The sequence below is a fragment of the Microplitis mediator genome, chromosome 1 (genome assembly GCF_029852145.1).
Source record: "Microplitis mediator isolate UGA2020A chromosome 1, iyMicMedi2.1, whole genome shotgun sequence".
Classification (NCBI taxonomy): domain Eukaryota; kingdom Metazoa; phylum Arthropoda; class Insecta; order Hymenoptera; family Braconidae; genus Microplitis; species Microplitis mediator.
The window spans coordinates 10,435,995-10,462,486 of NC_079969.1; the positions used below are offsets into that span (position 1 = coordinate 10,435,995).

The 26,492-nt window shown below is 30.9% G+C and overlaps 1 protein-coding gene across 1 annotated transcript in view; it reads left to right on the forward strand.

Annotated features, from left to right (window-relative positions):
* LOC130669976 (uncharacterized) overlaps positions 1-26,492 on the forward strand; it is a 36,075-nt gene that overhangs the window by 3,838 nt on the left and 5,745 nt on the right. The window contains exon 2 of the mRNA XM_057473147.1: positions 24,379-24,587. Coding sequence (XP_057329130.1) covers positions 24,379-24,587 — 209 coding nt within the window. The remainder of the gene's footprint in view (positions 1-24,378; positions 24,588-26,492) is intronic.

The following is a 26,492-nucleotide window of genomic DNA, read 5'->3' on the forward strand; positions in this document are numbered from 1 at the left end:
ATAAATTAATTTTCTTACGTCGATATCATATACCAAGTTAACTAGTGTTTCTCAATTTAAACCGCAATCCTCAAAGTTATAGTACGCATTTTCAGTGAAATTGCCAAGGATTACCATTACTTCCGCTTGAAATAATTTCTCTCTCCCATTTCACCAGTACGCCCTTACTCATACTTAACTCTCTCTCTCTTTCTCTCTTACCTCTAATCTCTTACTTTTACCTACTTCTACATCTAGGTCTGAGAGAAATGAGCCAAAGTAAGATTCAACTTGCAATATATCTATAATCCACTTCAATTTACCATAAACTATTATCCGGTAGGCAGAAAAAAAAAAAAACAAAAAACAAAAAATAAAAATAAAAGAGAAAAAGTGGATATTTATCGATCCCACGAGAGCCGCGCGGGCGGGCCATTAAATAAACGCAACGAGTTTTCATATAGATATATATATCTATAAATATATATAGAATAGTGAGGGTGGATGAAGGTGAGGGGGTGGGAAGAGGAGAGAGAAACTAACATACCCGTTTTATTTCGTTTGCCGATTTCATCTAGACGAGTTTCATTAATTATTTTATCAAATCCCGAGTGTTTGGTGATACAATCGTTTTTGTTGACGTTTCGTTATTTATCATCGTTTTTGCACTGACGAACGACTGGATATAAAAATGTTTTTATTTTTTAGCAAATAAAAATAAAAATTTTAATGAAAATGAAAATAAATCAATTAATTGTTTATTGGTGTGAAAGAGCAATGATTGCAGGGACTCAAATTTTTACAATACAAATTTATTTTAGAGAGATATGTAAAGATATTTTTAAACAAAGTGGGCCCTGAATGATTTTTTTTTTATTTTGGACGAAATTTTCAAGAACTTATTTTTTTTGTGCACTATAAAAAATTTTTGGATCCCGTGTAGTGTAAATGTCTCAGTGCAAAAATTTTGGTGTAAAAATTACACCATATTCGGTGTTAAATTGAGGTGATGCGAATTTAAAATTTTTACACCGCCAAATGTGTTAATGTATAATTTATGATAATTTTGCGTTAAGAAAATTAATCATAAAAAAATTGAAATGTTAAAATTACTATTCAATATCAGAGGAGCTCACAATCAAAACGTGATTTGTCACGTAGATATCGAAATGAGTAAAATAAAAAGAACTGTTTTCATCAAGAGCAATGATGATTATGATTGGTATTATAGAGTAAATTTAACACTTTTTAATTAGCTATAAATAGGCGATAATCATGTAGATAAAGTGTTGTTTTATTATTTTTTAAAACGAATCAAAATATGGACATTACACGTTTTGAATGATATTCAGGAATAAAACATGTTTTGATTGAATCGTTTTAGAATTTATCACATTTTGAATTGGAAATATTTTAATTATATTTATTTAGTTATTATTTGTTTTAACGAACATAGTGAATTAAGATTTAAATCTCTTTTGAAACAGTAACAAATAAGTATTTTAATAAAAAGTTTATTCTTATAGAAACACTATAACAAAACAAAGAGCAAAGAAAATCAAATTCTTAAAGCAACTTCTTCTAAAAAATCACAATTTTCTTCTTCAGACTGATCCATCTCTATGGTTGGAATATTGAATAGAACTTCTTTGTATATCATTTAAAACGATCATCTGGCAGCTCTTGCCGAGTTAACAAAACACGTAATTAACGAAATAACAACATAACCAAAACATGAACTTACTCGGAAAAAGAAATGCTAACATAAAAATCAAAGTTTATTTGATGGTGTGTAGAGGTCTCCTGCTCTTCATAGTTCATTTACAAAATGTTTTGTCTAAGCGCAATAGTGGGATTACCTTACTTGTGATTAGTTGTTTGGACAAAACATTTTATGATTGATACATATCGACGGACAGTTCACGTTTTAATTGAAAAAACATTTTTAGCGCAATTGATTTATTCGGAAATAACATGTTTTTAAGGCATATCATTAAATGAAAAAAAGCGATTGGAAAAGTAGGAACCAAATAAGCAAATAACAGATTTTTAATTTTTTGTCACAAATCACGTTTTTATTGTAAGCTTCTCATCTAAATAAAATTAATGTAAGGTACCCGCGGGTAATAAGGCCTAAGTGACAGAAACGATATTTGAAATAATCGCCTCCGCTAAAAGCTACTCTAGTAGAAGGGTTTTGCATCGAGATGTTACGACAAATTTATAGAGTCCCGATACCACGTTCCCTGTCTTCTATATTGCATCATCCGTCATATGATGTCGTAGCGCAGAAGAAATCATAAAAAACAATCTAGACCTCTGACTCTTAAAAAGGATACTGACAGTTTTAAGTGCTGTTGAGCAAAGCAATCTAGTCTTCTGTCTTTAAAAAAGTATTGTTGCTGAATTTAAGTGATGATTCATCTCTAATACTAATTTTATTAAGTATAATTAAACTATTCCAGTTTGTTTTAACCCCTAGGCCTTATTACCCTACCGTAGTAAAATAAGGCCTATTCATATGGTTTTTGTAAAAGTTTAATTTTTTGTTTATTTATGGTAAAAATTACCATTACTTCATTATATTTTATGGCCAATGTATTAAAATAAAGATTAATGATACATTTTGATAATTAAATGCAATATTTTCGATTCTATTTAAAATCTCCCTTAGCTAGGCCTTATTACCCGCCGGTACCTTAGTTATTGATTAAGCAGTTAAAAATATTCAATGATCGTTTGTTGGTCATTAATCAAGATTACAACAAGTAACACGAAATGATTTTAAAAAAAGTAGATTACACCGTGTTAAAATTATACGGATGGAAAATTTACACCGAAGGAATTTTACACCGTTATTTTACACTACACGGTCGTGTAAAATTCTCCGGGTCCATTTTTATATGAAATTTTTTTTCAGTGTGTACTTTTGCATCAAAGTTCTGGTTAAAGGTTCAAGTTTTTTACACTCTAAACATGAATAAGTGGATATTCACCAATTCTGAGTGCCAACTGAACCACTTTTTGAAATTAGTGGTTCGATTTGCACTTGGAATTAGTGAATATTCACTTATTTTCACTAATTCATGTTTAGAGAGTAAAAAAATGATCAGAATTTGTGTTATATAAAAAGATTTAATTTCCTACAAAAAATCTTTACAAATTTTTGAGTTTGTCCGATATTCAAATCAAATTTTTAACTAAAGATCAAATAATTTTTTGTACTTGAATTTCGTAAAATTTCAAAAACTCAAAACTTAAAATCGAAATTTTGTATCAAATATTGAGTTTATCAAAAAAAGTAACACGAGCCTTTTTTGTATAATATAAAATTTTCTATAAAAAAAGTCCTCTGACAATTTTCTACATCTCTGACACTTAACCCAGAAACCGAGGATTTAATTTAAATCTGCCAAACAAAAAAACGCGACAATTAAAATGAATCTAATTCTTATGAAAAAGAAAATTAAAAAAAATGCGACTCTAAGCAAGACGTTAAAAAAAGGCGGGTCAAAAGAGCGAATTACGATCGTTGGCGTTTTCTCCAACGGATCTTCATTATCCATCCCCATTTTTTCTTATCCACCTCTGGCTTTTCCCCTTTCTCTCTTCCACCCACACTCCAGACGTACTTTAGCTGGTCGTTATCATCGTTCTTTATTCCAGGAGTTGGCGATCGGTTGATCGAACCAACCGGGAGCAAGCTCGATAATGGGAAAAAAAGTAGGAGTAGTAGCAGCCTGGCGCCGCTATGGACGCGTTCGCATACACCCGGTTGAATCTCGTGAATTTTCTTATTCCCTCAGGCGACGACGACAAGAGAAGAGTAGTATAGAATAGAGAGTAGAGAGTAGAGAGTATAGAGCTGAAGAAGCTTTACTCTTTCATATTATATACTCTCACTCTCTCACTCTCTCTCTCTCACTAGTAGCATCTTTCTTTCCCTTAATATAAGCTCAGTCGCTTCATGATAAAATTCATAATCTCAATTCGCATCCATTCGCCAGCAAAATTCGACGTCAATAAAAGTACAACGCGTTTATTATTAACGATAAACTCATTCTTTGGCTTTAGCTTTTGCGTTAACGTTTGCGTTTGAATTTGAATTTTGGTTTTTATTTTAGTTTTTTTCAGCTTTAGCTTTTCTCTGAGTTTGCTTTGTCCATAGACGAATCAATAGGATGCCCATCTGCCGCAGTTATCAATTTGCCAAATTGCAAATCAATACTAAAGTCCCCAGTGTATGTGAATGAAAAAAAAATAATATATATAATAAATAGGAAGAGCTTTTTTTTACGCTCTATATTATTGAACTCTGGACACTGAGCTCGTTGTGTTGCTCAGGCAAATGTTCTCGAGTAAGAGAAATTGCAATTGGTGTTTGTACAACCGATAAAAAATTATTGATACTATCTTTATTGCGTGTCAACTTTTCTTGGGAAAAAGTTGATTAATTGATTTTTATTTTGTAATTTATTGTTTAGTCCCATTTTACCCCAGTAAAAAAAAAAATTTATTTATTTGACTAATTATTTAAATATTTTTATAAAATTTTTTAAAACTCAATATTCAAGTGGCCCATCTTACCTAAATTAAAAAAAAAATACTTAAAATTTTCACTTTTACTACATTTTTTGAAAAAATAAAAAAAAAATTAGTAATAAATAAATCCAAGAAACTCGATGACAGCAAAATCTATATGTTTCGCCTCATCCACCAAACACAGGTTATTTTTTCCATTTCCCCTTTCCCAACAAAACTCACAAGCAAACTCACTAAATAAAAGAAAAAACCACAAGAATTCGGTCATATTGTCAGAATCCATGGGCCATGTAATTGCGATCACTGGCTGTTCCTGTCTCCCTCCCTTTCTCTCTCTCTTTTCTTTCGACATAGAAATATAGATATTCACGATAAACTTGCAGCAAAAATTTCTCAAGCAGTCTGAACGGACGTCCGTTCGGGGCGTGTCGCAAAAAAACTGGTAATCCCTCACCCTTATCCTCCATTTCCAACTGAACCTCCACCTTCTTCTCTCAGCTTCTATTACCGAAACCACCACCAGCACGTTCCCCAGGCACAAGTAACAACTAGTTGACTCTGGAACTGACCAATCCAGTGGCTTGACATAGTGTTAGTGTAAAATATTAAGGTGACTCAATTACCGAGATCAAACTGACCGTAACCTCAAACTCTCACTCTTACTCATACACTTACTCTCCAAGACTTGAATTTATAAAGACGAATCACAAGAGACCACAGCAATACAGCGTCAAACTCTGGACTTAGTCCGAGTAGCAGTTCGTTTAGTAAAGCGGTTTCTAAAGTGGCCTGGCGGACCATGGTCCACCAGGCCATTTAAAGTTTCGTTGCTTTTAAATCGTGGCATTTATGGCTAACAAACTTTACTGAGTTTTCAGCAACAGCTTGTTAACTCGAAGTTTACCCATCGATTTATTTTGATATTAACGCGAGGCACATAACCTAATTCGCACACCGAAAACTTAATGGCTGCCAACAATAAGAAATCACCCGGCTAATAAACGTCTTCAGGATACTATTCATCTTGGAAATTAAAAATAAACTTCAGAAACTTTTCAAGTATTGATTGGATTCAGTCTACATATATATATATATATATATATATATATATATATATATATATATATATATATATATATATATATATATACAGATAAATTAATGTTTTAATTTAAGAAATTTGTAAAAACTTTTTCGATAACTATAGCGAGGGTTTTTACGTTTCACAAGATTGCAAAAGAAATAAAGAGTAAATTTCAATGATTTTTTTTTTAAGTCGATTTGACAGAGACTGTCCAAAGCAATGCTGAGAGTGAAGTCAGAAAAAATGTACATGGAAAAAAGATATCAATTAATTTATGCAAAGAACGAACGAAAGAGCTTAAAGGACTTGATTACTAGACATAAGTTTGAACAATTTTGATAAATCTTTTTTTAAATCGATAAAAAAAAAGTTAATAGAGGTAAAATTATGATAAAAAATGTATTTCGATACAAGGGAGGAAAATGATAAATAAACGTAAAGAGGTAATGTTTAAAAATGAGAAAAAATTTGAATTTTTTTTTTCAATAGTGAAGAGGAAATAATATGAGATGATAACGTTTATCGGTTAACGAATTGAAGCACCTTGTGGTTTGAATCTATCCTCAGGCATAGTTTCCATTACCGCTAACACACGTGGCGTTGTGGGAATCGTTTTCACCCCTTGCTCCACCCCGAGCATCGTCGAACTCCCGCCCCATCATCCCACATCCTTTTAACCCATTTCACTCCTTTGCTGTCGGGCGCACTTACTCGTAAAAATAAATAGTGATAATGATACCGGGTTTTTAATTAAAAATAATCGAGTATTAATTTAAAGAAAGAAAAAAAAAGTCATCAAAGTGCTTCTAAAGTTTGTTTTCAATCGTGATTGGACAAAGGTTGGAATGGGTAGTACGATTGAATTCGTGAGGTAATTTCCTATCAATCGTGTACTCACATCAGCGTTTCCAAAAAAAAAAAAGGGAAAAACGAAAAAAAGTAGCTTATGAAATTATTTTAAAAACGTTGAAATTTTTGAAAAATATAAGTGTCTTAGACAACAGAAAATTTAATTCTGAGTGAAATGAATACCCATATAGATTTATGTTAATCAAAAATTTTTTGAATACTTACAATAATTAGCGTCGACATTAGATAATTGCAACTTTATCGTAATATATCATTGTGAGTACTTATTTTACTCAGAATTTCATCAGCTCCTTGTATACTTTGGGTTAAAATATTTTATTTTGAATCAATGGAATAATGAATCGAGTAAGTACCGGGTCGAAATTATTTTTTAATAAATTATCTTTGTACTAGCACACACAGAGAATTTTTGAGTAAAAATTACCCATAAAGTTTGGTACTGTAAGGACATCTCGCCAGTATCTAAGTTTTTACTATATGTTTTTAATATAGAAATCATACTTCATTAACATGCGACCGAGTAGTATATTTTACAATATGCATGAGAAAAATTTAACCCATTTTAATGCAATCAAAAAAGTCTAAAGGTGATTTAACGTGAGTGAGTAAGTCGAAAAATAATTTCTATCGTAAGACACACCCAGCGCATTTAGTACACCCATAACAAAAATTGGCTGCCATTTAATTACACATTGTCAAATTTATCGAAATATATCGATAAGGATAATAATTTAGCAGAAATGTTTTTTTTCATAAAAACTCGGCATTTATTTAAATCAAACTTGAGTAAGTAGAGCGTTAACACGGTGGTATTAATTCTTATCTTTTTACTGTATTTATTTAATTTTTTTAAATACAGTATTAAACCCTGGGAGACTTTTATTCCATTATATTTTTATTTTATAACTTAAGTTATTTATTTTAAAAAGTTGTGTACCGTAGATATGCCCAGGACGGTGGTGTTCCCACAGAGCGTACACATTATTTATCGTCACTTTACAAAGCAATAAGCGTTTCTTCGTGCACTGCCCGACACACAACTCCAGCAATACCATCGTCTGCTACTACTACTTGCTACATAAATATATATATATATTTGCACACTGTACTGAGTACACAGCGCAACTAATACACAAGACATTTAATTTTACCTTTTCTTATAAATACTTGAAACTATTTAAGTTTAACTACTTTAATATTAATATATTTTAATTTTATTTTATTTACGAATTATTTATAATAATTATTATTATTTGTGATAATAACGAAATTAGACTAGAATTTTTTTTTTAAATTTAAAAAATGACTTTTTATTATTTTAAATCAATATTATCTCTTAAATTATTGGCTTGAGAAAAAAAAAACATGGACACCTTTTTGGTATGAAATTAAATTTCCTATAAAAAGTGACAACGTAAATTTTTCTCTAAACTCATAACTTAAGGAGTTATTGATTTAAAAAAAAAACTAAAATATATTAGAATAATTTTATTTAAAAATAATAATAATAAGATAGTTAAAATGTAGCTGACGTAACAAAGTATAATATACTCAGTAAGGAAGAACCTGGTGTCCCGTGTCGTGTATCTTGGTAGGGGTTAATAGGGCCTGCGTATGCAAGAGAGCGTTTCGCATCTCGAGGAGGCTACAGACTACAGAAACTTCGTGCAGCTGCAGTACTCTGAGGCTCAGAGAAAATGGAGAGGAGACGGCCTTATTAAATAATGAAGTGTAAACGATGAGTTAAAAAAAATTTCTTTTTTTACAAGACAACACAACCTTTTCTCCTTTACCACCCACATCCCCCCACTACCACCCTAACCACTTTATTATCCGCGATACATTAAGTGTAAGCACGTATTTCACTTAGTTTACTATTCAATATTCCCGCTATTGCTCTGTCTCCTCTACTTGTCTGCTATCAAATTTGCTCATCTCTTTATTGCTACCTTTCATATAATCTACATTATTTATTGAGTTTATCAATTTTTTTATTTGTATACAATTTATCGTTTTTTTATTTTTTTTTTCTGCATAAAAACAAACGCTTTCCCATTTAATTTCTAATTGCTCATTAACCACTGGATCTACGTGAAAAGTCAATCAGACTTTTTTTAAGAGAATTTAATTCTCTGTTAATAATTTATGTTAATGAATTTTTTTTTTTAAAAACACTTTGGAACCTTTGACGGAAATTTATATCTGATTAATTTTTTTTTTTCAAATTCATAATATATATACTTTGCTATATAGTTTGATTTATTAGTTCACGCTCTATTCATTAGATATACTTTGTAGTTAGTTACAATAAAGCCTAGCTAACCGTAAGGATCGCTAATTACTATTCCTATACCTGACTTCAAATATCCAACAGATACGATAAAAATGACAGAATACAATTTTGTAGAAAATTTAATTTCCCATAAAAAAGATTCCTGTGGAGTTTTACCTAAACTCAATAATTAACGGAGAAATTTCAACTTTAATTAAACGTCATTTACAGTAAATTAAAAAAAAAAAAACTTTTCTGACTTTTGAATTAAAATTACACTTAAACTATCAGATAAAAAGAAAAGTTACAATTATTATTTTTAGAAATTTGAAAAAAAAAATGTCAATCTTTTCCAAGTTTTAAGTCATAATTTTAATGTAAAATGAGAATTTGCTTTTACAGCCGATTAAAAATTCTTTAAGCGGTTCAATGAGCAAATAAAAATATATATATATATAGATATATATAAATCCAGAATATTAAACTGCGTACGACCTGGCGACTTGTATAATCTGCAAGACCCGCCCAATAGTCGATACTTAGCGGAAGTAGAGAGGTAGAAGTGAATATAAAGAGTGAGGCAAGAAAGTTGATCGTGCATCACAAAAGCTCTCTTGTTATTCTTCACTTTTTTCTTATATTTTATTTTATATAAATTTTTTATACATATATAGACAGTATAACCGACTCCTCCCTACTCACGCTAAAATTGATTGCAACCACACGCGGATGGTAAAAAAATGTGATTTATTTACGTCCAGCGAGGGTGGAAATAAAAAATATGAACAATAAAAAGAAAAAAAAATAAATAAAAATGTTGCTCTGGACTGTGGACACTCGGCAATTTCGCGCGTGCCAATTAAATCCCCTTCGAGTTTGACCCAGTCCGACATTAACTGCTTCGAAACCCATTTTTACACATACACACACACACATACTTCTATTAATTATTATTATTATTAGATTTTTATTTATAATTGTCAACTCGATTATTTTTATTGCTGTCTTTTGTAATTTTCTGAACAAAAATTTCTTTCATTGATTTAAAATAAAGGTATTCAATTATTGAGAAACCAATTAAATTCAATTTTTTACTAAGTACAATGATGTTTAATATTTTTATATTACTATTAGTATTGATGAGCGGGGTAAACTGGGCCGCGATAAAAAATAAATTTTTGACTACGATTGTGGGTACTCATTTTATAGAAAATTTCATCAGCTATTGATACCGAAAGTTTTTTTTCGTTTTTTAAAATATTAAAAAAAAATTTTTTTTTTTTTTTGTGAATAAACATTTTTTCGGGAAAGAGAAGATAATTCGGAGTAAAATGAGTATCCACGTCGATATCATTAGTCAAAATATTAAAAATTCAACATGGCAGCAATTTGAAGAGTAGGGGAGCGTGGGCTCATCCCGGTCATTCGGCGGATAATCCCGGTCACTATTAATTTTAAATTAAAACTTAAGAATCCAAAGTCGTATTGCTGAAATTTCATGAAATTAAAATTTTATTTTGTCAACTGAAACTTAAGAAGTAAGAAAAAAAAATGTACAATTAATAATTAACAACATTTAATTAGACATCTATAATTTATTTATTTGTTCATTAATATTGTAACAAAAATGTTACGATGTTATAGAAGAAAATCCCCATGATGAATAAGAAAATTTTAAGCTTGAATTTTAAAAAAGCTTAACTTTTCTTATTAAATAAGATATTAATTAATATTTTTACTAAACAAACACACGAATTGTTCGCAAAAAAATAAGTGAATGAATTGACCGTTGTGACCCCATAACTTTGACCGGTACGACCCCAATTAATGTTTGAGAAAATAAACTGAATTTATAAAAAAAGGATTGATAATTATACTTTTATATTAATTAAAATAGATTAAGAAATGTCTGTAGATTATATACATATCAATAATAAACTCTTTTCTACTTGTAAAATATATAAAAAACCTTATGATAATGTCTTTGATTTTTAGATCAAATGTCGATCAATTTTTTATTTATTAATTAGTATTAATAAGCAATTCATTTTTAACGTTAGGGCTCATTAATTACCTTTAATTTACTGAGAGCATAAAATAAAATTAAATTCAAAACCTATTATATAATAGGCTTTTCTAAATTTGGGTGACCGGGACGACCCCATTATACTCCCCTAAATTGACTTCCATGTGATATATCGATGCGAGTACTTTTTCTACTTAGAATTTTATTCTCAATCACGTAAAGCTAACTAATTTTTTGGGAGAGAGGGGGCGGCAGGGCGGAGGAGCGATACGGTGAAAAATAAAATAAATTGTTTTTTTTTGCAGACTAATAAATCAAGTGGTTTTACCTCGATAATAAATTACAAATACAATTAAATAATAATAAAACAATAGCGGCGTTATTATCGTTTTATTACCGCGTAAATTAAAAAAAAATGCAAAGTAGCCGAGCGTGTGTTATAAATACTTGTTATAGCTCGGAAGATGCACAGACGTGTAGACAATACCGTTAGCACATAAGTCGGTGATCATTCAGCATTCAGGTGGTTTTAAAAAAGCAAATATGAGTAAAAAAAAATATAGACGAAGAGTATATAGATATATATTCAGCCCACAATCCCTCTAGGTATGGGAAGCAAGCGTGTCGGCACGCACGTGGGGCCGGAAGGAACACGAGCTGATATCATAAGAAAAGAGAAAAGAAGAAAAGGAAGAAAAGTGTAGAGTAGAGTTAGGAGTAGTAAGAAGTTAGGTTGCATGAAGCGATAAATAAAAAAGGCGTAAGAGAAATAAAATAAAATAAAAACTGGGAATCTGATGGAATGAAATGAGACGGGATGAAATCAGTGAGAGTGAGTGAGGTAACGAAAAAAAGAGTAGAGAATAGTTGTGAAGAGGTAGACAAACATATGCATGTATATATAAATATATATATATATATATATTTATATATATGTATGGATGGATTATATGGTGGAAGAACGCGGAAATGGTGAGATATCAGAGTGAACTTACCTTAGGCGGGAAAAATGTATATGGTTAGTGGTGTGAGTAGTGTGTTGTGGTGACCTAGGATGGAACGTGAAACGGAACTGCCACTGATTGATATCTACTCGACTACTCGACTACTCGCGGTACTCGCGGTACTCGCGGTGCGCGATGTTTCATACATGTCCCAATGTAATATGCGTATACATATTACATATAGGTATGTAGATATATATATATAGATGTGGATGTTAGTATGTGAATGTGTTGGTATAAATAGTAAGTTAAATTACTTTATCGTATAAATTCCGGTCGTTGTTTCAGACGATTAAGTTATAGTGCAATGAATAATATTTTCCGCGGAAGCTCACCCTTCGCTGGGTCCCATTGCTCTGCGGCAACAGACAATTGATTTACCGTTTTTAACAAAACTATTTTTCTCCCATTCTTTTCATACTTTTGTTATATATATGCTTTTTTTTTAACTAGATTGTTTATAATTTTTTGGCATGAATATTTTTTTCTACCGACTTAAAATATGAAAATGTCGATTTATAAAAATTGAATAATAATAATAAATGAAGTGAATATAAAATGAAATGAAATAGAAAAAAAATAACGTTGATTATATATTTGAATTTGAATAGAGAATAATAAAGACTTGAGTTTTTAACGATCAGCATCGTGCCGATTAAAATTTTATTTACCGAGTCTATATAAGTCTGAGACACTTTAAGGTGCCGAGTTTGAATATTAAATGCTCAATGTGATTCTACTTAAAGTTATACTTGCTCTCCGTCTCTTAAAAACTACCAGTACTTATACAAGTCCAACTCTACACCAACTCGTTCTCTTAGAAAAGCTGAATTCGATGTGGACCTACTGGCAGATGAGGAGTACGAGGACCATCACGACAGAGAGTACCGCTTAACCAACTTTTATATGATTCTCGTAAAAGCTTTACGAGCGAACGGCATACACCCTAAACCCGATACCCAGAACCACTTTAACAAAACTCAGAAAACCAAAAGTATGACTGCTGGTGGTACGCTCATACCATACTATAGACCATCGACTACCAGCTACCATTGAATACTATTCAACTAACCCAGACTTCATAAGGACCTTCATTACGACAACATGACGGGTAAAATTTTCGAGTGAGCTTGCTCCTTTTCCTCAACAAATATTATCCAATAATCCTGATCTACATCTCATCTACAAAATTCTATAACTATTTTTTTTTTTTATTTCTTTGTTTTCCTTGTCTGGGCACTATAAATTCCGATCCATTTATTTAAATCGACGTTCTAATTAGCAAATTGCCGGACTTAATATTTTTAGTAGGTGATTCTGTGCAATTTTCAAATAGTAATAGTCAGAAAAAATATTATTTGAGTAACCTAGACTAAAATATTATACATAAACTAGATATGGAATTGATTTTAAGATGAAAAAAAAAATTTTTAATTACTTTTTTTTCGCATAAATGGAGGATCTTCTGAAATGGACACGGAGAAAAATGAAGGTGAAAATTCCATGAAATTTTATGTGAAAATCCATAAATTTTTATTATGCTAGCCGACTAAACTTGAAACCGTATGATATTCCAATATTTTATGTTATGCGTGTTGTTACTAATTGTATTGAAGCATAATAAAATATCGTTGCGGCCGACAAAAATTTCTTTCTTGAACATAATACATTTCGTATTGAGCATAATAAAAATTATTAAGTATTTTATAGTTATAATAACTGACACGACAAAAATTGTGTCGCTAGGATGCAATATTCACCGTCTTATGACAATAAAATGTACCACTAGCATAATAAAAATTGTTTTAATTATTTTACTTATACGATCAAAATTATTTAAAAATTTATTGAAAAAAATAATAATTTTCATTTTTGTTTTTTTACTCTTTAAATTAACTTTTATAAAAATTATATTACTAATCTAAAAAATTTATAGAGACTCTTTGTAAAATTTATGACACTAACATAATAAATTTAACGAGACTTTTCTTTACTTTGTAAATTCAATATTGCACGAATCGTGAAATTAATTTTTGAAATATATTGTCAACTAATTACCAATACCAATGCTGCTAAAAAAATATAAAATAAAAAATACAGTGTTTTGTGTTGATATTCTCATATGTTTCTATCAATTATCTTTAATAGTCTTATATTTATATACAAAAACGTATAGTATAAATATTAAATGAAATTGATAGAAACATATATATGAGAATATCAACACAAAACACTGTATTTTTTATTTTATATTAATTTTATATTTTTTTAGCAGCATTGGTATTGGTAGTTAGTTGACAATATATTTCAAAAATTAATTTTACGATTCGTACAATATTGAATTTACAGAGCAAAGAAAAGTCTCGTTAAAATTATTATATTAATATTATAAATTTTACAAAAAGTCTTATAACTACTTATCTAACTTAATGAACATTTATCAGGATATAAAATAAATAAAAATACATCTAATTTTCCATAAAATTAAAATCCATGCGGTTTACATTTATTACACACAATGATACATCAAATAGTTTTTTATTTTATTAAAACAAAAAAAATATAATTTATTGTTATTCGTAAGTGTGTAATTTATTATCAAACATAAAAATAGTTATGCAAACAAATCTCATTAGCATAATAATATTAAAATCAATAAGAATAAAGATTTTCACAATCACACAACCCCATAGAACTCAACTGAATAATTGACACTTGCTAAATAAAATAGATGCTTCTTGAATGAATTCCCGCGGAGTACTGATCAGAAAAATAACCAAATAAATCCGAACATTCAGAACAAAAAATTATTTTGTTTAAACACCGTTGTAAAAATTACTCAAAGACAAACAAAAATTATTGTCAAAAAATTATAAATAGCTGTATTTCAATGAAATTTTATTAAATGGGTGTAAAGACTGTTATTAATTATTTAAACTTTAATGATTTTCTATAAGTGTTATTCCTCAACTGAGTAAATATCAGTTTAAATTTAACAAATTTTATTATGCTGGCACGAGAAATTCTGCATTACTGATAAAGTAGAATTTCTACTGATCATATAATGAAACTTATTAACTGACAAAACTAAAAGTTTTAAAATTTTAAGAATTTTTATTATGCTAGCTTTAGAATTTTCAATTGAATCAATGTTCGAGAATTTATACCCAGTAAATAATAACAAAAATTGAAGTAAATATAAATATCATGACAAAATCTGTAAATTTTGTTATTCTATTGTGGCAATTATTATTTTTAGTTCTTATTAATTCTTGTGTGATCAAGAATTATAAAATTTATATAATATAAAACAAAAAAACCATTTTTTCATAGAAAAAATTTTACACAGGAGTTTAAAATGTAACGAATTTATTTCGAATTTAATACTGTTTGAAATAAATATTTTTATGCTGAATATAATTTTTGATACAAAATTATAAAAAATTTACAAATTCATAATTTAAAAACTATAATATATAACACATAATCATTTTTATTTACATTTTAATTAATAGCAAACGTTTATCAAAACTTTACTCTCAATTTATAAAATTTCAAGATTTATTTTGATATTACTTTCATAGCATAACATATTTTATATTTGTTGGTTATTAAAAATCAAAGACTTCAAAAATCATTATGCTACTCTATAATTTTTTTTGCGTACCTATTACTTTCTACTAATTTTTCATAAAAATTATCATAATTTATGATTTTCTAAACAGATCTAGTAGAAATCGAAAATCATACAGTATTTTTTCGTTTATATCGAGCTTCATTTCTCTCCGTGTATATGTAGTATACGGCTTCCATATAGGTACAAATATAAGAAAATATATATCGTTTTCAGCCACTTATATGGTCCCATATTCATGATATATGTTTCCATATATATTTCCCATATGCACTGAAAAAAATAATCGCTAGCTGCTAGCGATTTTTTTCTTTAGCAGCTAGCGATTTTTAATCGTTAGCTGCAAGCGATTATTTCGCTAGCGGCTAGCGATTTTTTTCTTTAGCAGCTAGCGATTTTTAATCGTTAGCTGCAAGCGATTATTTCGCTAGCGGCTAGCGATTTTTTCTTTAGCAGCTAGCGAAATAATCGCTTGCAGCTAACGATTAAAAATCGCTAGCTGCTAAAGAAAAAAATCGCTAGCAGCTAGCGATTATTTTTTTCAGTGTGTGGTATTTTTATGCGGGCCCTCATTTGTTCTAAAAATTGTAAATAAACCTTTGAAATCAATATAATTTTTTTTCAAAAAACGGTGTCTTATTTTGCCCCACTCTATCCTCTATAAAGTTTTATAAAAACATTTTTTTTTTTTTTTTTTTTCGTACCCTGAATTTTTGTTGGAAATAAAACCAGTGTATGTAGATAGTTTTTTTGGTGTTTTTTAAAAAATAACCGAGGGAATATTTGGCATACAAGAAAAATATAGAGTAGTACAGGGTCACTCACTTGGAAGACAACAGGAACAACTATCAACACTTTTGCAATGTGAAATATGTACTCGCGGATTTTCTTGAATCCTCTTGTTCTTATTTTTCTCTATAAGAATTTTCTTCATTCTTTTTCTGCTTATTATTTTTATTTTTATTTTTATTATTATTTTCAACAACCCACATCTATATATACATATATATTATACATGATATCTGCACAGAATCCATGTAGTTCTGTAGTAAAAATGCAAAAATCCATTTCTTAGCTCCATACTATATTAGAGTAATCTTTTTCAGAATAGAAAACGTCTTGGTCACGTATCTACTGAGATCCAGATAACATTTTCCAAAAGAAGCGACGTGTTTGCGATGTCTAGAAATCTTTCCAAGAGCATTTGGCAGATAATTGACGAAGCGGAAAAAGGATAAAATAAACTAAGCCTCACCTCCCCACTTCTGCAGTGTACTTTTTTAGTCTATTTTTTTTTCTGAACCTTAACAGACGACGGTACCAACCAGCTAAATTTATTCTCAAAACGTAGACATTTTCATTTTAAAGAAGGTCTAGCTGTAGCTTCTTCTCGGGATTTACCTTTTTTGTGTCTACAGTCCGATTGTCATTTTACCCATTTCATTTCACGTTTAAATGAACACGCGTCTAGTCTATACCATCAAAAAGATGCTCTGCTTTAACCAGTAATCATTTTTTTTTTCTTTTTTACTTTCCTTTCCTTATTCTGATAGAACATGGTCTGAATCCTCTTCTGTTTTTCCATCTCCTTCTGGTCCTAGTCCTCTTACTGATGCTGATACTTGTGCTTGTGCTTGTACTTATGTTACCAGAGAAATGGAAGCTGGAAACTGGAAACTAGGAGCTGGACACCGTAAACTCGGCAATGGAAACCTCAACCCCGGCACTAAAACCACTCACTGGGGGGCTTAACTTTAAAAGTACGCGGAGTGTTCGCGTGCACGGGAAACTGGCATCTCTTGATTTAGTTGCGCCTTGAGACGCAGACCTACATCGGTATTTCACGAATCCACGACAATTCCCGTGGCTGTAAGCGATGTTTTAGGTTAAACGGAAAGAAACTTAATTTTTTTTTGTGATTTTACGAGTTGAGATCCGCTAGGGATTCCTTTGTTATTGATGGCACCAGTGGGTTTTTAAAAATACGCGCTTGGAATATTTTGGGATTTTTTTAACTTTCCTGTGAATTTAAAATTCGTATATTTTATCACTGGTAGATCTCAGCGATTATGAGTGATAATCGGATGTATGCGGAGGACGTACTAAAGGAAATTTAATTATTTACAGCTTTTCACTTCTTAAAAATTTCGGAAGGATCAATTGTTTTCAAAATATAGCCGTTCAAAGTGTTGGGAGATTTATCAATTGAGTAATTGTTTAAACGACTGTCATTTTTTAAAAATCAGTCTTACGGTATTTTTTATATAATCAAAAGTTATAAGAAATTTAATTTTCTTAGAACCACTTGACAAAAAAAAATCGGAAAATCGGTTGACCCTGCGGGCCAGCTCAGAACCTTCTCACTATTTTCGAGCTTACGGAGCTCAAAAACATTATTGTCGATACATGTTCGAACTCGAAAAAAGTGATGTTTCGTAATTTATCTACGAAAATTCGAGAAATTGAAAATAATCAATAAGGATCGTTTTTAAAGTTTTGCTCATGAGTATGCTTAAAAAATTCAATGATATTAGATAAAAATGATCACCATGAAGAGTTACTTCTAAGGAACTTTGAATTAAACCAGCGAGTTAACAAATGTAATATCCGGAAAAAAATTTCAGTAACAGTGATTTTTCAAAATTATTGATGACAATAGTAAGGGAAACCGGGAAAAGAAGGCCCCCCTGAAAATATGATAAAAAAAAAATGTTTTTTTTTTTGTCGAACTACTATAAATCCGATATATTTGGACATTTTTAGTCCTACGCATGACACCTGGGGCAAAATGAACCAGCCAAAAATTCTGAAAAAATGATTTTTTCAAATTCTTATTGGCAAATTATAAAAAATTGAATATACTTATCCATTTTTCGGCTGATTCTCTATGCCTGAGGCAAATTTGGCCACTAAAAATATTTGAAAATAATGATTTTTTTAATTGATAAATTTTTCAAATAAAGCAAAATTATCTATAATCTATCCTGGTCAAAAATTAAAAAACACGCTTTTCGGATTAAAAATAATGACAAATAGAAAATATGGAATTTTTTCTTTATTAAATATCAATTAGTAATTAATCTCATCGTGGGAAAACGATTCATTACACCTTAACAAATTTTTTTTGAGTGGTATAAAAGTAGAAATAATTGGACGGATTTTTGCAATAACGTCTTAACTAACCTTATAAGTTAAGACGTTATTGCAAAAATCCGTCCAATTGTCAAAAGAAAGAAATACATTTTTAACGTTGAAAACAATTTAAAAAAAGAAAAAATCCATCATTTTTTGGAGGGGAGCCATCTTGTCCCAGATAACAAAATTTTTATTTACAGAGTTTCGGCAAAATGCCCATGAATTTGTTCGAAATAGGACGAAAGTAAAGTGATTTGATGGTTAAAAGCCACGAAAAGTAGTAGTAACCGGCTTAGGGGGACCTTCTTATCTCACCCTCCCCTATTTAAATTAACGAACCGATTGTAATAACTTATGTAGCGATCATCAAACACTATGAAACCAAAGTGCTAGTATGAGTTATGGAACATATCGTCCCTTTTCTGAGTAAATCTCGTAACTGCAAAATTGTAATTTTTTCAGAAATTGGTCAAAACATATATTCTGTTACACGTGCGTTAGTAGAAATATTAAAATTCAAAAGTCTCTCGAACATTCTGTTATAATTATTAAAATTTGAAGCTTTTTTTACGCAATAGCAGTACTCAAGAATGTTTTTCACTCATAATTTGAACTATGAAAAAAAGTAGTTACGAGGCTTACTCAGAAAGGGGACGATATAAAGAATTATAACATGCGTTACCGGGAAACATGAAGCAAATTGTTTATTTTTTAAATTTTTTATCGCCGATATCCTTCGATATTGATGTTTGAGGCAGCATTCGACGCAGTTATTCAGTCTTTAACGCTGAAACCTTATGAAAATCGATCAGTTTTGTGATTTTTGAGCTTATTACAAAAAAACACTTTTTTGAAAAATTTTATTTTTCGAAAAACTCGAAATGTACTGTACCGATCAAGCTCAATTCCATAGCACCTAGAAATTAATAAGCCGCTTCAATGTAGCCTTAAAGATCTAAATCGGTTCACCCGTTAAAAAGTTATAGAATATTTACATATGTACGTACGTACATACACTTGGTCATCCTCTTGAAAATAGTCAGGATAGCTTCTTAGGACCTTAAAACGTCGAGATCTCTTTGAAACTCAGTTTAAAAAATCCGACTGAACTCAATACCTTTCCTTTTGATTTTTTAAATTTCCAATTTTCTTAGCGGAAAATTAAAAAGTAATTGTTCAAAATTAACACAATGGGTCTCTAAAAATTTTCATGCAAACAATAATTTAGTGAACAAATAAGTGATATATATGATCATCAGATATATTCAACAAATGATTAATAAATTCTAAAAAAACGTCTAAAGAACCCATTACTCATAATTAATTATTAATTATAAATAATTAAAAAAGAGGAAGATAAATTAATTAAACTAACAAAATTATCAGGTAAATGAAGTTGTAACAGATCGATAAATTTCCATCATCCCAGCAATACACGTCAGTCTTAATTTACTGATTGTACTCAACACACTAAACTCATCCACTATCCACTACACTCAGCTCACTAGAGTTGAAGGCTTTAATTCAATTGACTGGTTAATTGGACTAGATATAAGCCTGGCAGCGAATAGCCAACCCGGCAACCCGCCTATCCTAGCCCTTTCAATTTAAATGCACCAACACCAACACCAATATCACTAGTACCAGTATCAGAATCAACACCAACACCAACGCCAGTACCATTTCTGTCTCCCAAACCTCAAACTCTTCTGAAAGTAATTTTTTTACCAGACTAGAATCTAATCCGTAGCCTTTACAGCCCATAAGTGAGTAACGGTCCCAGTTGGCTGGACAGGATGGACGGATCATTTAATTATCGGAAAGCTGATCGGTGGCAGTCGAGACCAGTTCACTCCGACGTGGCGAGCTTTTGTGTTGGTAGGAAAAAGTAAAGAAAGAAACTGAAGCTCAAGTTGAAGCTAAAGATGAGGTGAGGGTAAGAGTAAGGGAACCAAGTCCGTTTGAGTGAACAGAAAACGTCGAGTCTAGGACGTCTAAGAGTTTTTTATTTAACTGTAGACTAGAAAGATAAGACCAAGCGACGCTTGACGCTCGTTCACCCGAATTACCCAGCTATCCGATGTCTGATCCACGTCTGTAGCTTATAGTCTTCCCTGGGGCTCTAGATTATAGAATCTACGATATATCCAACCCAACCCAACCCAACCCAGCCCAGCCCAACCTACATATCCAGACTGTGTTTTTATTCCTGCTACTTTACCTTCAGGACCAAATAGAACTAGCATATGGTCTAGGTACTGGTGTATTTCTTACAGCAGTTGGAGATGCAATTGGAGTTTCAGGCGTACACTGGAAAGAACTACTCGATTCCTTTTAGCTCGATTGTTTCCCTGTCTTTTAGCGACAAACATATTTCTACATTTTTCCTCTTCAACGATTCACTCTTGCTCTTGCTCAAGTCTGGGTCTTATTTTCTTTTATGCGACACTTTATTCTTACATAATGCAGTACACGAGCTGCAATATTGTATTTTATATTTTATATATTTTTATTTATTTAGCTATTTTAATATTTTTTCTCATGTTATTTTCCCCGGGTTTTATTTTTTAACACTTGGAATAGTTTGTTTATTGTAGCGAATTTAGCGAGGCAATTTCCCGGCAGCTGTCGCCAGACCCGCTGAGACCGGGTCAAACCACTCGAGCTTTTTTTTACTAATTAGAATATGGAAGGGCCCATAGATAATTAGTTATTAAATCGAGTTTCCTTTTTAATGGAGGGAAAATTGATGGCTATTAGTTTTAATTTTGTTACGGATAATTTTTGCTGTTATAATTAAAAATTTCAAATATGAGATCGATATGTCGAGCCCTAAATTAAAATGTGAATTTCAAAATTTATATACCGATACCTCAAAAAAATTACCAATAAAAATTAATAAACAATAAATCTGATATCAATTTTTCACCCCTCATACGAAAAAACAAAAAATTTTTTCCCGTAAAAACGACAAGTATCCAATAAATTGCCTTTTTTATTATTATTTCGATTATGATTATTTCCAGCTAAACATTATATCAATCGATTTCCAATCACCCTCACCCTTTACCTCCTCTTTCTCCCCCTGCCATGGGTAGATACTATTTATGGTAGGTGTCGCCACAGCAATGATTATTCAATGGCACAATTAGTCACCCAACACTGCGACAAAATACACACCCATTTTTTTTGCTGTCCCTCTTTTCCCTCATTTTCCTCACCGAACCCCTCACTACCAATAACACACATATAAACCCGGTGTTTCATTTCTTTCTACTCTCACGTCACTACCAACAGAATTAACGGCTTTTCCACCCCTTTCCCTTTTTTCCTCTTTTTCACCCATTCTCTTATTGTCGAAAAAAAAAAAAAAAAAAAAAAAAAAGAAAAAGAGGGATCGTATTTACTCGGGGGTTTTTTGTTCACCTTTCACATGAATATTCGGTTTCATCAGTCGAAACGGGCAAAACAGAGCAGAACATAATAAAATAGAATAGAATGAGAAGTGAAAATTTTTTTTATTTTTTTTTATTTTATATTTGCTGTCAGTGAATGGCAACCCCCGACATGAGAACAAGAGTAAGCGGAATTAAAAAATAAAATAAAAAATATAATTTTTAAAAAAATTCACCGCAGACAGAGTGAAAGGAAAATGATGTTTTTCACCAGTAAACACGTCATACACCCGCTGTAATTTCTCATTCCCATTTATTTAACTCGCAATACAAAATCTCTACTCTGTACCCTGTATACTCAGTACTCAGTCACTCTAGAGCTTCAACTCTAGACTCGGGACTCTACTCTGGAAATTCCGAATGAAAACCTACTTTCCGGGTTTTTTTTTATACGATTTCCTCTCCCGAACCTCAAACCCTTTCTTTCATCCTTATCCTCATTCTCAACAAACGCAATACAACTGAGTTTGAGAGAAAGAGATGTTGTAACAACCTTTTTCACAAACTTTACTATAACGTTAACGTCTATGTGTTGGAGCAGTAGCACGAAGTTGCTATTGCAACAACCACCGACACTTGTCTGAGTCGGAAAAACAATAAAAGCTGAAAAGCTTTCAACCAGGTGATACTGAGCAAGAGGAAAAAGGAACCCTAAGGGAAGAAAAGAAGAGAGATGCTGCGGATATTATAGACGCTTTTTCATTTACTGGGTTTTCTAAGCAGCCGAGACGCGGCTGGCTGGGGTGAAGATGGGGCGAGAGTGAGACAAGTTTTTTTCGATTTTTTCGGCTCTTTACTGACTTTTATCTCGGTTAAAAAAGTTATTTTGTAAATACGATTTTTTTTGTTCTTCTAAGGGAGTGATTCATCCGCGGTTTAAAAGGCGACGTTTAAAAGGTTTTCATTTTTTTTTAGCTGAGGTTTGGTAATGAGGTGAGTGGAGGCTCGTTATTTTCAAGATAATTACGTAATTATGAGGGTTAATTAGTTTTTCTTAAGAAAAAAGGATAGGAAAAATTATTTTCAAAAGAAAAAAGTATTTTTTGATAAATTAGTCGGTAATTAAGGAAGAAAAATTTTTATTTTTATAAAGAAGTAAAAAATGACTACTTGAATTTGAAAATTTAATTTTTAGATAAAAAGTTAAATGGGTCGTGTGAATATAAATTTTTAAGTAGAGTTAAAAGTGAATTATTAAAAGAAAACTTTTTGAATGATTATTTTATAGAATATGAATTTTTAAATTTAGTGATGAAATAAACCGATTAAAAATTAATTTTTCCAGGAATAAATAACTGGCTTTTAGTCGAATGTAAAATTTCTTTGTTAAAATATATAGAGATAAAATGGACCGTTAAAAATTTTTCCTAAATCCTCAAACTAAAATTAAAGCAAAATTAGTTATTCCCAAAAAAAAGCTTGAGAAAAAGAAATCCGTGGATTTAAGTTCTAATAAAAAGTAATTAGTAATTAAACCTCTTACTCCTCACTAGCGTGTAACTTCTTACCAGATCCTCGTAATCGTGTCATCGACCTTTTCAGTTGCCCATCACTCTCACCAGCGCAGTCCCATTAGACAAGTAAGTTAACTATCGGCTTTCTCTCTCGTTCTATTCTCAGTTTTCTTACAATTAGCAACAGAGCTGCTCACACTGCGAATAATTACTCGGCGCCTCGAATCATGGCAATTATAATTATGTAGCCTGATTAGAGAATCCGCGAGGACGAGAGCATATACACATTAACCGAAATATATCAGAACAGAGTTACAAAGTAACTGAATAACAGAATTACTCTAGTACCATAATGCAGAACGCTCATGTAAACCAAATCCCTATACACCCACCCTAGGAATGCCTTTGTTTAGTTTACAGTCTAAACTACAATCGAGTAAGTTTACGTTAATGCCAAATTCTGAGGATATCACTCAGTAGCTCGCTCATAACATTCAGATAACTATGAAATAAACCAACAACTTGATACACTAAAGCCTTAACAAGGATTTTAGATCACTTAAACGTTATTGTAATTAATATAAACCAGGTGTGACATCCCCCCCCCCTTTCGAGTAGAAGCGGGCGTAACCTTATTCCCGCTAAAGTTTAAATGCTTGTTTAAAAATAACAATGCACAATGTTAGTTATGTTAGTGTGGTGATAATTAACTGGGTCTGTTAGTTATTAGAGGTAGACTGGTAATATTTCAAACTTGCGTATCAAATATGAGTAAATTTTCAAACTCAAACTTCTAGGGCTGGTACGAGTTTGCAAGTACAAGTTTTGGTGTTGTTGAGACCGGAATTGGGGCTTTGGGTTAGGGGTTGGAAATAGAGTTGGGGTTTGAGTATTCGAAGGTGGTAATGGAAAACATGTTCCAGGTGTCAGCGGACTGAAAGATGTCAAGGTGGAAATACCAGAAGCTGTTGCAGTCGGCGCTCAAGTGACGCTCGCCTGCCAGTACGATTTACAGACTGACGTTCTTTACGCAGTGAAATGGTACAAGGGTAAGGATGAGTTCTACAGGTTTGTACCCAAGGAGTTGCCGCCAATATCGGTGTTTGGTGAACTATTTGCTCATAATATTGATGTAAGTATCGCCTCTGAACTCAGTGGTGACAATACTGCTGACTTTAACTTGAAATATCTTTTAAACTATCGACTTTTTTGGCAAAAATTACTGATACCTTTTGTTGTAGGAAATTTAATTTACTATAAATTATGCTCTTGTTAGTTTCATTGTAAACTCATTATTTTAAAAGTTATTTTAATTTAAAACCACTGGCCACGTTTACGAATAATCATATGCTAAAAAAACCTAAACAAGAACCAATTAATTTAACTAATTATGTTAATTATTTATTAATAAAATGAATAAATGAATTATAAGCCTTTCAAACAAGTACTAAATCCGATGATAATGCATTATTAATGGAGTTGTCGCGGTCGGGCTGTCCATTGCGTCTCCCACCGATAGAGAAGCTTTGAACAATTAGCAATATATAATAATAATAATAATAATAATAATAATAAAAAGAATAATAATAACAATAATAACATTTGTGAAATTCATTAAATTAATCCATATATAATACTTGTGGCAGGATGTAAATCATCTACAATCAATTTGGTCGGGTTTCCCGGTATGTAACTGGCACGCGCATTCAAATTTTGTTCAATAGTAACACTCCCCCCCCTCCCTCTTCACTCTTTCCCATCCCCTGTTCATTCTCTCCTGCATCTCTATCTCTTCTCTACCTCGACAATTTACATGCAGTGGTTGACCAACGGGTGCCGTGCTCTGAATTGCCAAAAACCTGTCTCTGGCTCATTATATATATACATATATATATATATATATAAATATATGTAATGTTTCCGTTTTCACTAGCAACAAAAGCCTAAAGAGAAAAAAAATACTATCCATTCACGCAGTGTATTTTTTTTTTTGTACCAAAAAATAAAAATAATAATGATGGTAAAATTGTCTCATAAATAATAAAGTTTTCCCGCAGAAAATTCTTTTTTAGAGGCAGGTTGAATCGTCAAAATTTACTCACGTAAAATATATGAAATTTTTGCGATATAGGTAAATATGTATGTATGTTATGTAATGCTGGATAATTATATTGGAGGTTGTGTTATTGGCATATTCATTGGGGGGCAGGGAATGTATGCTCTTTGACTTGTCATCAATATATGGCAAGTGATGTTGCAGCATCGAATATACGGACGTGTGTGTATTATATGTGTGAGAGTTGCCGAGTGAACTCTGCACTTAAATTAAGTAGCACAAACGCGTTATATGTACACATCATCGGGTTTCAATCATGGGGATCTATAGTAGTATTATTATTATTATTATTATTATTATTATTATTATTATTATTAGTGGAGAAGATAATTTTTTTATTGAAGGAATCAGAGCAAAAAATTTATGATCCTGAAGTTAGCAGACAGTTAACAATTTTCGAATTTTTTTTTTAATTCCAATTACAAAAAAAAAATCTAAGAATATGCTCATGTAGAAAATGAAAAAAAACTATAAGTGCAATTTTTTCAAACATTTTTTTTTTATTATTTATGGTTTTGAAAAAAAATCCAAAAATTATTAGACGTCGGCTAACTTCAGTATCATAAAAATTTTTAATTTCACGATAAATCATTTGTAAAAAATTTAATTAGTTATGACTCAGATAAAATGAACGTGGGACAGAGAAAATAATTTTTTTTTTCATAAACTCGAACTATTTGTGATTTTATGAGTCGGGAAAATAATTTGTAATCAAGATATCTTTGAAACTGCTAAATTTACTTAGGAAGTCACGTACTCTTTTTTTTTTAGGAAATTAAATTTCTTACCTCAAACATCCTTATCGATTTTTCTTAAAACTTATTACTTCCCGTTATTTCAATTTAAATATTGATAATTAATCTAAATAAATGAATTATTAAAATAATATTTTTACTTTAAATTAAAACTTATAAAAAATAT